Consider the following 15,431-nt stretch of genomic DNA (forward strand, 5'->3'; position numbering starts at 1 on the left):
GGGCAGCGGTGCCGCAGCCGCCCGCTCAGCGCCCGCTCCGCCCGCAGCGGCCGCCACGGCCCCCGGTAAGAAGATCACGGCGCGGCTGAAGCGGACGCTGCCGGTGCGCGGCCCGCAGGCGCCCACGCTGAGCGAGCTGATGCGCTGGTACTGCCTCAACACCAACACGCACGGCTGCCGCCGCATCGTGGTGTCCCGCGGCCGCCTGCGCCGCCTGCTCTGGATCGTGCTGACCCTCAGCGCCGTGGGGCTCATCCTCTGGCAGTGCGCCGAGCTCCTCATGAACTACTACAGCGCCTCGGTCTCCGTCACCGTCCAGTTCCAGAAGCTGCCGTTCCCCGCCGTCACCATCTGCAACATCAACCCCTACAAGTAAGGCTTGGGGAGCTGCTGCGAGGATGGGGGCTCCGCGCAGCGCCGCGTTCCTCCCGCAGCTCGTCCCGGTGCTCCCTGTCAGCGCTTTCCCCGCCGAGGGTTTGCCCTGCAGGGCACCTGGTGTGCCACATCCCCCTCTGTGCCGCGTGGCTTACACTCTCACCCCTCACTGCTGCCTGCTGACCTCGGCTCGCTTCGTGCTGCTTTCTGCTCCAGACAGTCCCTGTCACCTCTTTGGCTCTCCTCAAATTCCCTTCTTCACAGGACAGAACTTCCAGGATTGCAAACAGCATCATCTCCTAAAAAATGTAAAGGGCACATCTCTCACTCCTCTCTTGCTTCTTTCTTTCCTTATGGGTGGTTTTGACATGATTCATCACCAATACTTTTTCTCCTGTCAAGTCATGCTTTACCTTGCTCTCTGTTCTGCTGCCAGGGTCCCACCCCGGTCCCCATGGGATCCAGCTCCCTGTGACGCTTCACAGATGAAGTCTTACTTCCACATACTCTGCCTCCTCAGACTCCTAACATAAGGAGCTTGAGAGTCTTGGCAGAACTTTCTCTGTAGCTCAGTCTGCTCTGCTTCCTGGGGTCCTTCTCCAAGATCTCTCCGTGGACATAGCTGTGTCTGCCCTCACTGATGTGAGCCTGGTGGGAGGCTTCCACAGGGAATTCTGTCCCGAGCCATGGCATGCACAGTGCAGCAGGCAGAGAGCTGGGATGGGATCTCACTGTCGCCTTGTCTCCCGTGCAGGTACAGTGCCATGAAAGAATATTTATCTGAATTGGACAAAGAGACAAAAAAGGCTTTGGAAACTTTCTATGGATTTTCTGAGGGCAAGTCCAAGGTGCGCCGGTCGGTGGATGACTGGAACAGCACAGGCAGCGACTTCTTCGAGCAGATCCCTCTGCTGAAGGTCGAGGACTTCTCCAGGACAGCGACTGACCTGCACAGTGGGCAGAAGAGGAAAATAGAGGGAAGTGTCTTTCACAAGGACTCGTCCATCGTGAACTCGGGTGATTCCAATGACATCATTGGCTTTCAGCTGGTGAGTGTCCCTGTGCCCTGTGGGGCAGCAAAGGGCTGTGCTGGGGTCAGTGTCCCTCTGGCAGGTTTATTGCCTGCTCAGGTGGCTCTGCGGTGCACAGTGGTGAAGAGCACCCTGTCTGCTCTCCTGCCTAAGCCTCCATGGCTGCTGCAGATTCACCTCCAGAGAAATACCTTCCTGAAGTCTTCCCAAATAGTCAGTGTCATCTGTGGCCTTTCTTTTGGTCCTGAAATATTTGGTGATATCACTTAGCCCTGCATAAAAGGTCTTTGATGCCCACTGTAACTTCATACGTGGTTATTTCTGTGGAAGAGAAACACTGTCAGATGTACAATCCTTAATTTACACCTGCCTTGTAGAATCCCTGATTTCAGTCCATCTGAAGTGCTTTTTCCCCTCTGTGCTTGTCAGTGTGACGCAAACAACAGCAGTGAGTGTGCCCTGTACACGTTCAGTTCGGGTGTTAACGCTATCCAGGAGTGGTACAAGCTGCACTACATGAACATCATGGCACAAATTCCCCTGGAGACCAAAGAAAAATTGAGTTATTCTGCGGAGGACCTTATACTGACATGTTTCTTTGATGGCCTATCTTGTGACAAAAGGTCAGTGCACAGAAAATTCCTGCCATCTTAACAGCTTATTTCCAAGTTCATAATGTGTAGGAATGGAATATTTGGTATTTGCAGAATTCCAGCAGAAGCTGCTGCTAGTTCTGTGAATCTGCCTCCCCCGTGCTATTAACCCCCATTCCCACGTTAAAACTTCCTTGAGTTTCCATCTCCTGAAATACTAAACTAGATCATACTGCTATGTAGTTTCAAGTTACTCAGAAAGAGACCCACATCTTTCAGCAAAATGAACTGATTGAAAAGAAGTTTAATAAACCCCCATGCAGTCGCGGTCTGTCTCTGTCAAAACCGAAGTCCAAATGTGCTGCCTTTCTCCCACAGACAGAACTACAGGGAACAATGTCATGATATTCGATTTCTTCCAGGCACTTCACTCGTTTCCATCACCCCCTCCACGGCAACTGCTACACCTTCAACAGCGGCGAGAGCGGCACCATCCTGAGCACCTCCACGGGCGGCAGCGAGTACGGTGAGTGCCTGTGCCCTGTGCACACCTGGGCCATTCCGGGGCCCTGTGCACACCTGGGCTGTCCCGGGGCACACTGCACACCTGGGCTGTTCTGGGGCACACTGCACACCTGGGCTGTTCTGGGACCCTGTGCACACCTGGGCTGTTCCAGGGCACAGTGCACACCTGGGCTGTCCCGGGGCTCTGCACACCTGGGCTGTCCCGGGGCCCTGACACACCTGGGCTGTTCTGGGGCACACTGCACACCTGGGCCTTTCTGGGGCCCTGACACACCTGGGCTGTTCCAGGGCACACTGCACACCTGGGCTGTCCCGGGGCCCTGTGCACACCTGGGCTGTTCTGGGGCACATTGCACACCTGGGCCATTCTGGGGCCCTGCACACCTGGGCCATTCTGGGGCCCTGACACACCTGGGCTGTCCCGGGGCTCTGCACACATGTGGCGTTCCAGGGCTCTGCACACATGTGGCGTTCCAGGGCACTTTGCACACATGTGGCGTTCCAGGGCACTTTGCACACGTGTGGCGTTCCAGGGTGGTTTGCAGAGGAACTGTTTGATAACAAGTGGTTCAGCAAACTGGATCCTGCTGGAGCGTGAGCGATGTGTTGGCTGTAGATGTACAGGCTGATTGGGGAAATGCCTGTTTGAACTAGTGCAGGCTCTTGCCTGAGAATACAGATAATATCATTGCATCACTAATGTTTTCCAGCTGAAATTACTGCTGCCCAGTTATATAACTTTTTAAAGTGAGTTCCAGCCACATTCTCAGCAGATGTTATTTGTTTGCTGTACTCAGTACCACCAAGGGATGTTGCTGGCTGCAGGTGTCTTGGTCTGGATGGGCAGAGGCTGTGCTTGGCTGTTACAGTTCTACTTAAGGCCAGATAACATGAAACAAACCGTGCTGCCCTCCCTGACCAGAAAACGTGGCTCTAGCTGCTGTGTAACTTCCTGCCTTGTCTCTGGTTCAGGATTGCAGGTTGTTCTGTACATCGACGAGGCAGACTACAACCCCTTCCTGGTGACGTCCACAGGAGCCAAGATCATGATCCACGACCAAAACGAGTATCCCTTCATTGAAGACATTGGCACGGAAATTGAGACTGCAGCAGCCACCTCCATAGGGATGCACTTTGTGAGTGGCAACAATCTCCTTTTCAGGCACACCTTTTCCTTGGTACCGCTGTAAACTGGAACTGATGGGGTGATTTCAGAGAGCCAGCAGCTCGAAGGCCTTTAAATACCTCCCACTCAGCAGCTGAAGTGCCCTGAAGGAAATCCTGTGACAGCACTTTTCTGCAAAATAGGCCGTGGGAAAATCAGGTCTTTCTAAACCAAACTGGCCTGGGATATTGTTTGTTCTCCTTTTTCTTCCACCTCTTGGCTTTCCAGGGGATTTTTGGTTTTGTTTTCACAGCAAAATCCACAACCACAGAAATGTATTGTCAAGTGCCTTGTTTGGCTTTAGCAACGAGCAGGGAGTTTCACCCCAGAGGGTCCCTGGGCAGAGGAGCCAGAGCTGGAGCTGTGGGTCCCCACGCTGGGGTCGGCTCCTTAGGAGCGGTGACAACACACCCCCTTGAACTGTTTTGTGAATGCAGACCTCATTTTGCTGGTTTTCTCTCTGTCCCAGCAGTAAACTGCTCCCGTGGGCAGCAGCTTTGCTTTTGCCAGCAGTGAGCAAAGTAAGGAGAGCTGCAGCTCCTGCTTTCCCCATGTGCTGTTGTTCAGAGGAGGCATTTGGCCCGGGGGGGGTTCGGCACAGCAGCGAAAGCTCTGCCAGGTTCCCTTTCATCTGGATGGGCTGTTAAGTGAGCACTTCAGCTCTGCCTTTCTTTCTGGTGGAGCATCGGCCATCCTGCTTATCTGGATGTGCCGCATCTGATGGGCCCTGCATTAGAAAAGGCATTAAAAGAGGGCTGATGTTTTACAAAATGCAAATAGTTAACTGTCGTCCAGCTGTCTGGAAAACTGGCAGCAGCTCCTTGGTCAGGCGTGACTGAGAGGTTTGGCAACCAGGATGGTGTGAGGACACAGTCTCTCAAGACTCTTTGTCACCATCACACTGTACAGAGAAGGTCACACAAGGCAGTCTCAATATTTAATGTAATATGTTCCTAACACAATAGGGTTGAACTTTTGCTATAGTATAAAAAGCAAGATAAATCTTAATGTCTGTATATAAAAAATTTGTCATGAGGAAGGGATCCAATTGCATCCTAATGAGGTAGCCAAAATAGAAGCTGGACACAATTTCTGGTCTCAGAAAAAAGCTGAGGATCACTGTCCTGCTGGGAAAAAAACAACTCCAGAGAGCCTGCTGAGTGCTGGGGGGTCAGGACTGTCAGGACAGGGTGCCAGATCAGTGCTTGTCCCCACGTGCAAGGTCACAAAGGAGGACACAGCAGCTGTGTCCCACCCCATCTGGGCTCTGAACACAGCATCAATGTCTGGTTATTGCTCATGGCTTTGCTGGGTACTAGGACTGCCCCCACCTCCAAACATATTCCAAGATGTTTGACATGCAAACAAGGCATTGCTTGGTCAGTTACAACGCTTCAGTTAAATATTTAGTTTGGAAATTATTTCAGTACCTGAAGGAACAAGTAAGTTTTGTAGGAGCATAAGCCACAACAAAATAATTGTATACAAAGGATCGATCATCTCTTGGAAGCCCCAGGAGCAGACTGAGGTAGTGTCTTGGATTCACATTCACATTGAATGTGGAATTTAAAAGCTGGTTTCAGTCAGTTTTCAGATTAACATATCTCTTAGTGTTGGAATCCCATCCTTCCCTCCAAAGAGAGATTTGAGCATCTCTGAAAGTGTTGACTTGCACCCTACGGCCCAGAGCCTTCTCTTGCTGTAGACAAAGGGGTGAGGTATGCTCTTATCAGGTGTGGCCTCGGGGCTGCATTCAGTGCCTCGGGGGTAACAGCCTTTCTCATGTTCCTGCTAGATTGATCCTTTGTACAGAATTTTTAATTCTAATTTAAAACTCTATAGCAAAAGATCAGTGAATGGATTCTTAAATGGATGTTTGTTGTGGTTTCAGACCACTCTGTTGTAAAGTGGATAATTAGTGCAGAAAGATAGCAGGGGCTGAGGGAGGTAGGGCAGTCTGCAGGAAGTGGGCCATGGAGCTGGAATCAGATTTCGGGGAATTTGAAGGCTCCCAGCCCTGGTTTCACAGAGCTTGCAGGCACAGACTTGGCATATCAGAGCTCTTTGCTCTGGGCAGAGACTGGGAGTGGGGAAAAGTCATTGGCATTTGAGAGGAATGGTCAAAGTAGCACCTGGAGAAAGGTTTGAGGGAGACACAAACATTTGATTTAGAGTGGATTGAGAGAGGTGCTGTTGAGCACCAGTGGAGCCTCAAGTGCTGTTTACCCACAGCACAGGAGCAGCCAGTGCAGCAGCAGCTCAGGCAGGTGGGGATCCTCACAGAAAATAACCCAAAACCCCCGACAACAGCTGTCCCTCAGAACACAAACATCCAGAGTAAAGGACACACAGCCTCTAAGACTAGGAGAGAACATGCACATGGATTACTCTGCTTTGAAAAATCCTCACTGCCCTGGTTACACCACCCTGCATTCCTGCAGCAGGTTTCCAGGAAGACAGCAGAGAATCCCAGCAGAACAGTTATTTTGGGAAACGGATATTAGAGACAAAAAAAAAACTTGTTTTGACAAGGAATCGACAAATCACTTTAGGTAGCAAAAGGTAAACATTCTATTCAAAGCTGCCTTATCACTTACAGTTTCAGAGTTGGGACAAAGTGTCACCAAATCCTTTGGTTTCTCTGTGAACTCCAAAAACACGTTTTTTTCTTTTCTGTTTCCCAGACTCAGTCTCGCAAGCTGAGCAAACCCTACAGTGACTGCACAGAGACAGGAGCTGACATACCTGTGGAAAACCTCTATAACAAGAGCTATTCACTCCAGGTAAAGCCATTACATCTGGGTTTATCAGTTGCTTGAAAATTACCTGCATGAAATGCTTTATAGCAGTCTGTGGTTCAGGACCTGAAACTGGGAACAGTCTGAGCACGGGGTTGTTGCTTTTACCACTGATGTAAAATGCAACGGCACTTCTTAAAATCCAACTTTTATTCCTAAGTGGTTGCTGTTTGAAGTTCCCTCAGGCACCCTGTTAGATAAAGAGAGAACATGAGCTCATTAGGCAATTTTCAAGCAATGTGAGACTGGAAAATATTGGCCAAGTAAAGGTTGCAGCTTAGTAACCCTTGAAGCCAGAAATTGTGACCTTTAGGACTCCAAGAATAACAGAAACCATCTAATCAGTATCCAGATAGCAGGATGTTTGTTTACAGAGTAAGTTTCCACTAATTTTGCATGGTTTCTGTAATTGGGTCCTCTTGGAGAGTGTCAGTTGTTCTGCTACTCTCCACTTGAAGAACTGTATTTACATTAGCTGCTGGCTGCTGCAAAGCCCAGGTCCAGGCTGAATTTGTGTTTTATAGGAAATATGAAATCTGCTGTGGTCTAGTGCCAGGTAGGATCACCCAGACATTATCTCAGGTTTTTAATAACAGTACTCACCGAAACTCAGTGCTCAGGAGGGCTGGGACTGGGACCGAAAGGCTTGACTGGGATTTAAAAGAGAAGTTCTGTTCCTGCATGTCCCAGTGTTTTCGCACAAGCCACAGCTCTGCTGCCCTGTTAATCCTCCCAGCTTCACCTCTCTTAGTAGGCACCAGCAGGGTTTGGTGGAAGCCTGAACGTTTGCTGCTGTGAGTCACTTCCCACACCTAGTTAGTAATTCGTGGGCCATGTGCCACTGCAGGCCTTAAACCTTCTCCTTGACTCTCTAAAGAGCAACTGCAACACTGAAGCTTTTGGTGGCTATAGGGGAAGTGGGGCCATTCACAGAGCCCCCATATATGTAATCCTCCAAGATTTTTTTTTTTTTTTTTTTTTTTTTTGCAGTAGAACCTCAGCCCTCCACCGTACACCATGTTTGTATTCACAGGGAAACAGGGTTCCCATCCCACTGCTGTTGTCATAAGCAGGATGTTTTTAGGTGCACAGGAGGAGCCTGGAGCTTGGTGCTGCCTCTTAGTGCCCAGCTCTGTTTTGTCTCCCCAGATCTGCCTGCACTCCTGCTTCCAGAAGGCCATGGTGGACTCGTGTGGCTGCGCCCAGTACGCACAGCCCCTGCCCGCTGGGGCCGAGTACTGCAACTACAAGAGGAACCCAAACTGGAGTGAGTATTGAAACACCTCTGGCACTGCACTGCCAGCCCTGTCCCCTGCACCCCAGTGTCTGTGTCACTAGGCCTGTACCAGCACCCCCCGTGTCCCTGTCACAGCTGCTGCACACCCAGCGTGCTGGGATGAGGCAAATCTGCCTTAACCCACTTAGGCCCCCACACCCAGAGCCAGAAGTGCCTCCCTTGCTCACACTGACTGGTTTGTCACCTGTGCCCACCACAGAACGGTCGAGTGGAGGGCTTGTCCAGGTGTGGCAGTTTTCATGCCTATATCAAGTGACAGCCACTTCTCAAGAGTCTTTTGCAATATTTATAGGGTAAATTTTTTATCCCCACCATGTAGGCGATGGCCACAAAGGCCACCTATGCCCCAGATGTCCCACTCCAGCCCAGGTAGCAGGTTTTCTTTCTGGCTTCTCACACACATTCCGCTCCTCCCCTGCAGTGTACTGCTACTACAGACTGCATGAGAAGTTTGTGAAGGAGCAGCTGGGCTGCCAGCAGATCTGCAAAGAAGCCTGCAGGTAAGTCCTTGCCACAGCCAGAGGTGAAGTGTGTGTGGGAGTTGGAGCTCACGAGTGACATCCTGCCTCTCTCTGCAGCTTCAAGGAGTGGGCGCTCACCACCAGCATTGCTCAGTGGCCATCCGTCGTGTCAGAGGTCAGTCCCCAGTTGCACTCCACCAGAACAGCAGCCTGGCACAAGGCATTGAGTAACCCCAGCGGCTCAGCACAACAGCAGGAGGCCCGGGGGTACTCAGTAGCATTCAGTGCTATTGCTCCCAGAGACCAGTCTGTAGTTTCCAGCTCAGGGCTTCCCCTCCGGGGGATCATCATTAAACTGAAATTTCTCCTGGGAGATCCCCTTGGGCTCAGCTGGCCTGTCACACACTCAGTTCTGGTACCCATACTAGCCCAAGGAGATGTGGAGCACGAGTCCCTTCCCAAGGGTCTCTGCACAGGAACCTGCAGCTAGAGCAGCATTTTCTGTCTCTTCTCCAGGACTGGATGCTCCGAGTTCTCTCTTGGGACAAAGGGCAAAAACTCAACAAGAAGCTGAACAAGTAAGTCCCCCTGTGTGTTCCTGCCTTGCACCTCCAGCTCTGATACGATCTCAGCAGCCCTAATGATGGCAATTGGGGAAAAAGCTCCCTTGGAGCAGCCCAGCCCTACTGGTCCAACTGGTTATTTGCATAGTTTTTCAGTATGTTTCATGTTATTGTTTTACTAAACCCTCTGCCTGCCTCCTTCTTCCCCAGGACAGACCTTGCCAACCTCATGGTGTTTTACAAGGACCTGAACGAGAGATTCATTTCGGAGAATCCTGCCAACACGGTGAGTGAGCATGCTGGTCCCTGCTCCCAGGAGACACAGCGCTTCCTCCCACGCAGGCTGGAAGCTTTCACCTGCCCAGGGGAGCAATCCCACACGGGCAGGGGCAGGAAGCTGATCTCAGATATGCACCTCGGGCTGGTCCTGCCCTTTCCAGCCCTTATCTCGGGCCACGTCTCTGCCTGTCCAGCCTGGAGCTGTGCAGGGGCTGCACAGCAAGCTCAGCTCCGAGCTCCTCCTGAAGCTGGGCCAGAGAGAGCAGCAGCAGAGATGGGCCCATCTGGGAGTGCTGAGCCAGCCCTGGGTGCCCCGGCTCCATCTCCCTGCCCGTAATGGCACCATGGATGTGTGCCCGTTGCAGACCCTACCCTTGTGCTCTCTGCTCTTGCAGCTCGTCATTCTTCTGTCCAACTTCGGGGGCCAGCTGGGGCTGTGGATGAGCTGCTCCGTGGTGTGTGTCATCGAGATCGTGGAGGTGTTCTTCATCGACTCGCTGTCCATCGTCATGCGGCGCCAGTGGCAGAGGGCCAAGAAGTGGTGGAGCGGGCGCCAGCGGGGCGGCACGGGCGGCACGGCGCCCGCCGGCGACCCCGAGAGGCAGGGCCACGAGAACCCCGCCTGCGTGGACGAGGACCTGCCCACCTTCACCACCGCCCTGCGCCTGCCGCTGCCCCACGACAGCCCCCTGCCCAGGACTCCCCCGCCCAACTACAGCACCCTGCGCCTGGAGACGGCCTTCACGGAGCAGCTGCCTGACACGCTGGAGCTGGGCCAGCACTGACACTGGCACTGGCACCCGCGTGCCCCAGGAGGTGGTGCTGCACCCACCCGCTGTCCGGGCGAAGGGCGCCCATCAGCCCGGCACTGAGGGGCTGTCAGGTCAGACCCTTACTCAGGGATTGAACTGGCAGTGAAGCTGCCCTGAGCAACGCTCACACACAAAAGCCAAGGGCTCAGAGACATTGGGAGTTGTGGAGTTAATGATGGCAGGAGATGGCTGGAGCAGGATGTGGTGCTAAGCTGGGATGTCTCACCAGGCAAAGGCACGCATTAGCCACCAGCTGCACACACCCCATTGCATGTGGGCAGGAGTTGCTCCACAGCAGCAGATTGATGCCACATTGAGCATTAACACTAATTGCTCTCTGCTGTGTGGCTGGACTTGTGGGAAAAACCCCAGGCTGTCAGGAATCCAGGATGGCATTTGTAGGAAGGGCATGACAGGGGCTTGGGTAAAGCACAAAAGAACATGAAAGGAAAGCTCTCACTTGAATTTTCATTAGAAATCTGATTCCAATGGTGGCCTGAGGAGCTCTTTCTTGTGAGATGAAAAGCCAGGACAACCAGAAATGGGCTTGTAGAGCAAGTTACTGTACAGCTGGGGTAGGAAAGCCCGAGTCATCCCCAAAGAATCATCTGAAAGGGCATGAAATCCAATTTGGAGCACAGTAATGAAGTGCATCCTCTGCAAGCTTGTTCCATTCCACATCACTCAGGCAACCCTTAAACATAACTTCCAAGGAGCTTATTAAATTACTTCCCAGAAGCCTCCCGGGGAGTTAGCTGGCTGCTCTTTTCCTGCTCAACCCCAGGCAAGGACTTCCTCCTGCAGCCACCCAGGTCCCCACCTGCCTGCCCTGGAGCTGGCAATGCCTGGAGGATGTTTCACCCCACCTGTACCTCATCCACCTTGCCCCCACACACGCCTGTCCACAGAGCAGTGTCAGCACCCAGGTTTTACCTCCTGTGCTGCTCCCCCTGGGGCCGGGGGCTGCTGCCTGTGCTCCCTCCTGCCACAGCCCACGCTGCTGCCTTCAGCTCCCTGTGAGATGATGAGCAGAGCCCACCCCGCACTGGCTGTTGGGGTCTGTAGGGCCAGAGCCATGCAGAGTGAGTCAGGGGTGTCTGAGTGGAAGAGTTTCCTTTCTCTATGACCTTATTTTATAGAGAACAGTGAGAATCCAGAAAGGTTCTTTAATGTGCAATAAAACCTATTTTAACTGAATTATTTAAGTATATGATAAACTGAAAAAATAAAGATATATTTTTGAGTAACTGCTTTGCCTCTTCTTTTTTTAAATCACCGCTGTATGAGTTAGCTCCCTGCAGGCATCCTGAGAGCTGAGGGAACTTGTCTCTGCCTGCCCAGGGGCTGTAGGCTCTCAGCAGGGCCAAGCCCCCCAGCCAGATACCCCAGGCCTCTCAGCAGAGATGGAGCAGGGGGATTCTGTGGGACCCAGCTCAGGAGCAGGCAGGAGGAGCACGGGGTGCAAGCAGAAACAGTGAAAAGGCCTTTCACAAAGCAATGTTAACCAGCAAGAGACCAAAACCACTGGAACTTCAGGTGCCCCCGGACAGCTCTGCCCTGAGCAGGCCCTTGGAGGCCACAGGAAAAGTGGGAAGCAGATCTGCCTCAGCCCTGGGAGAGCTGTGGCTCATCCCCATCACCTCTAACAGCACCAAATACCAGCTCATGACAGCCTTACCCCATGGGCAGCGGTGGCAGAACAGACCAGAGCAGAGTAGAGCAGCCCACCCCCCTCCCCTGGGTGTTACAGGCATGAGCTGTCCCCCTACAGCAGGGGCAGGAGGAACAGCAAAGTCCAGAGCTAAGGAACCTCACCACAAGCTGTCCTTGCCAGCTTGGTGCTGGCACAGGAGCTGCTCTGGCCCCGGTACAGCTGACCGAGGACCCGTGCAGAGGGGCCAGCTGCCCCAGCTGCCCCAGAGCACAGCCTACAGGGAGCACTGGGGCTCACCTCCGGGGAGAGCAGGCAAACATCACCAAGTGGCCCACAGCACAGCTCCTCCACTCCACATCTGTACCTGCGTGTGCAGCAGCCCCTGAGACCACAGCTCTCCACAGGGCTTGCTCACACCTGCTGCAGGCAGTGCTGAGGAGACACTGCCCCAGCTCAGTTTGGTGCTGGTACTGTTCCCTCCGGCTGCTCCTGAGTTTCTTCTTCCCCTCAGGCTGCTCAAGCACCTCTGCCCAGCCCCAGCAGCCCTCAGAGCTGGGTTAAATCAGCGAGTGCTGATCATGCAATCAGCCCTGGCAGGAGGGAACCCCCCAGCCCAGCTCCAGGGCTGGGAGAGGCACTGGCAGCAGGCACAGACTGGGATGGGTCAGGGGTTTGTGTTTCTAAAGCCTGCCCAGAGCAAAACAAAACCTTGAAAAATAAACAGAGTGGTGCCAACCCTGCACAAAAGCAGGCGTAGGGACTGGTCAGACTTGATACCAAGAGCTGCAGTTCCAATGAGGGGAATATCCTGTGATGGAGGGCAAGGCTGCTAACCTGTAGTGGTCCAGCAGCAGGAATGTCAGGGCTCTCCCACTGAAAACCCAGGATATGTGTCCTGACAGGTGCTTTCTTGGAGAACACTTGCTTTAAATTCTTTGGAAAAGCACAGGTGCTCTGCAGGTGCTGTTTACAGTTAATTTGTGGCAGGTGCAACACCTTTTCTCTGTGTATGAATAATCCTCAGAAGGCAGAGAGCCACGGAGCTACAGAAACGGCTTACTTCATCATGAGTTAAACACTGAACTGTGCTGAACTCCTGAGTCACCTCAAACACAGAAAGTCACCGGGGATGGTCTGAGAATGAGGACTGGCACACGCTAAACATCATAAACCCAAAGTGTCTGAGGAGCTCAGCTCGGCGTTTACGGGAACAACAGGCTGTAAAACCCAGGGCTCAGCTCCATCCCCTGCTCCTCTGGCTGGCTCCAGGCTCAGGTGGGAAGCCCGGTCTCCTGCCATGGGGACAGTGCTCCTGGGGACCCTGGCAGGCACTGGGAGCCCAGCCAGCCCTGCTCGGGGCTCCAGAGCAGGCACCCCTCACTCACAGCAGCCCCGCTTGCCTCCCGTCCCTGGGTACAGCTGGGTGCCAGCTCTGGGCAGGGATGACAATGACCCCAGACCCACAGACCCACAGCTTCAGCTCTGCGGGGAGCAGCTGCAGTGCCCGCAAACAGCCGAGGCACAGCAGCATGGCAGTGCCTGCCTTGGCAAGGGACAGGCTGGGAGAGGTGTTGAAACCAACTGTGGCAGCAGGTGCTGGTGACTCAGGGGAAAGGCTGCTGGCACCCCGGGACCGGCCCTTGAGGAGAGGAGGCACAGCAGGAGAACCTCGCTCTGCTCCTCCACAGCTCCAGCAGCCCAGGGGGAGAGAGCCAGAGGTGATGGAGGAGCTGTGGGGGGAGAGTGGCTGAGGAGGAGGAAAACCCAGCAGCACAGAGATCTTCTGGATGGCCCGTGTAGGGGTGCCAGCCTGGAGGGGTGACCCCAGCCTCCCTCAGAGTGGAAGGAAGGGGCAGCTGCCCAAAGCTGCTCCCAGCAGATGCAGCCAGGCAGCACCCACAGGGTTAAAAACTGCCCAGGTCCCTTCCAGAGAGGTGACATCTGGGTGACATCCAGTGGTCCACAAACAGGTTTGGGAGTTAAATGCCTCATTAATGTAAATGGGGCTGGGCTGGGGAAAGGCATCTCCAGCACATGCCTATGGAAATGGAAAATCGTCCAGGCTCCAGCCTCTTGTGCTCAAGGCCAGCCCTGGGGAGGCCAAACAGGGCAGGACAGTGTGGATGGCTGTTTTACCCCTTCACCTCCAGGGCAGGGTGAGCCCCTAGCAGCTCCCACACCTGAGCCATCCCCACCAGCCTCGCCCGTGGCTCTTTGGAAGCATTTTCCAGCAGCTGGAGCATCCCAGCCAAGCCAGGCTGGCAGGGCAGCCGTGGTGGCACCGCAGTGGCTCCAGGAACGCGAGTCAGAGTGTGACCGGGGTGCAGCAGTTCCCCTGCAGTGACATGCCACCACAGGCCCCACGCTAATCCCCATGCCGCCATCTCCCCGGAGCAGGACGGGCCGGGACGTGCCCTCGCCGGCTGCCCACACCCTGGCACTCGTGGCACTGGGCACGGCTCACCCTGCAGCGAGACTGAGAGAGCAGTGCCCAAGGCAGGAGGGGGAACAGAAACCCCGGGCCAGCTCGGCCATTGCCACCTGAGCTCTGACCCAGCCTGCTGTGCCACTGCAGCCGTGGGCAGCGCTGGCCCGGCCTGCGCCCGGCCTGCACCTGGCCTGTGCCCGTCCTGTGCCTCAAGGCAGGAGGGGGAACAGAAACCCCGGGCCAGCTCGGCCATTGCCGCCCGAGCTCTGACCCAGCCTGTGCCCACCCTGTGCCTGTCCTTGCCCATCCTGCGCCCGCCCTGTGCCCAGCCTGTGCCTGTCCTGTGCCCGTCCTGTGCCCGGCCTGTGCCCGTCCTGCGCCTGTCCTGTGCCCGGCCTGTGTCCGTCCTGTGCCCGGCCTGTGCCCGTCCTGTGCCCGGCCTGTGTCCGTCCTGTGCCCGGCCTGTGCCCAGCCTGTGCCCATCCTGTGCCCGTCCTGTGCCCGTCTTGTGCCCGGCCTGTGCCCGTCCTGTGCCCGTCCTGTGCCTGTCCTGTGCCCGTCCTGTGCCCGTCCTGTGCCCGTCCTGTTGCCCGCCCTGTTGCCCGCCCTGTGCCCGGCCTGTGCCCGGCCCGGCTGGGGCCGCCCCTCTCCAGAGCAGCGTGGGCTCTGGGGACCTGGCCCTGGGGAAGTGGCTTGGCAGAGGAGGCCCTGGGCAGTGCTGGTGGAGGGCAGGGGCTCTGCAGTGCCCCTGTCCCTGTCCCTGTGGCCCGGGGCAGCCATGGGCCCGGGGTGCTGACCCGCAGCCATGGCTGCTCCCTGGCCTGGCTGTAACACAGCCCGGGGTGTAAACAGGGAAACACACCTGGCCCCAGGGCTGGGGACAGACTGTTCCTGTCTCTGGCCTCTGGAATCTTCACCCAAGCCCCAGCACTTTCCTGTAACACTCCTGCACTGCCCTGTCCCTCCCAGTCTTACACATCTCCCTCAGTTTCCCTGCAGGAGCCGGCTGGGGGCTGTACCTGTCAGGACCTGAGCCCCTCTCCCTGCTGGGCATGTGGCTGCCAGCCCTGCCAGTCCCCCAGGACCGTGGTGGCACTGTGCCCAGCAGCCCTGCCAGCCCCCAGGACCGTGGTGGCACTGTGCCCAGCAGCCCTGCCATCGGCAGTGTTCCCAAAGCTGTGAGATACGAAGTACAGGAGGGGACACTGGGGACGAGTGACAAAAACCCAACCCCAACCTGTAAAGCCCTGAGCAACCGAGCCAGCCAGGCCCCATCCAGCCCCATCCATCCCTGTGGGACACGGGGTCACATCTCTCTCTTCCACTCATGTGCTTTGTCCAAATGTGTTTCCAGGGATTAAAAATAAGTGTTCCCTGTATTTATCCACCTGCAGCAGAGCACAGGCCGTGCTGCGGGATGTGATCACCCAGCACACAGCGGAGGTGGCAG

The 15,431-nt window shown here is 55.0% G+C and overlaps 1 protein-coding gene across 1 annotated transcript; it reads left to right on the top strand.

The window, feature by feature from the left end:
• Positions 1 to 6: 6 nt before the first annotated feature.
• SCNN1G (sodium channel epithelial 1 subunit gamma) lies at positions 7 to 11,146 on the top strand. Its single transcript, XM_039731664.1, has 12 exons — positions 7 to 372; positions 1,130 to 1,424; positions 1,836 to 2,029; positions 2,422 to 2,525; positions 3,497 to 3,660; positions 6,374 to 6,472; positions 7,637 to 7,754; positions 8,206 to 8,284; positions 8,363 to 8,420; positions 8,762 to 8,823; positions 9,019 to 9,094; positions 9,483 to 11,146. The coding sequence occupies exons 1-12, from the start codon at positions 140 to 142 to the stop codon at positions 9,870 to 9,872; spliced, it is 1,872 nt and encodes a 623-aa protein (XP_039587598.1). The 5' UTR covers positions 7 to 139; the 3' UTR covers positions 9,873 to 11,146.
• The last annotated feature ends 4,285 nt before the right edge of the window (positions 11,147 to 15,431 follow it).

The sequence above is a fragment of the Passer montanus genome, unplaced genomic scaffold, assembly GCF_014805655.1.
Source record: "Passer montanus isolate IOZ18808 unplaced genomic scaffold, ASM1480565v1 scaffold8, whole genome shotgun sequence".
In the NCBI taxonomy this organism is placed as follows: domain Eukaryota; kingdom Metazoa; phylum Chordata; class Aves; order Passeriformes; family Passeridae; genus Passer; species Passer montanus.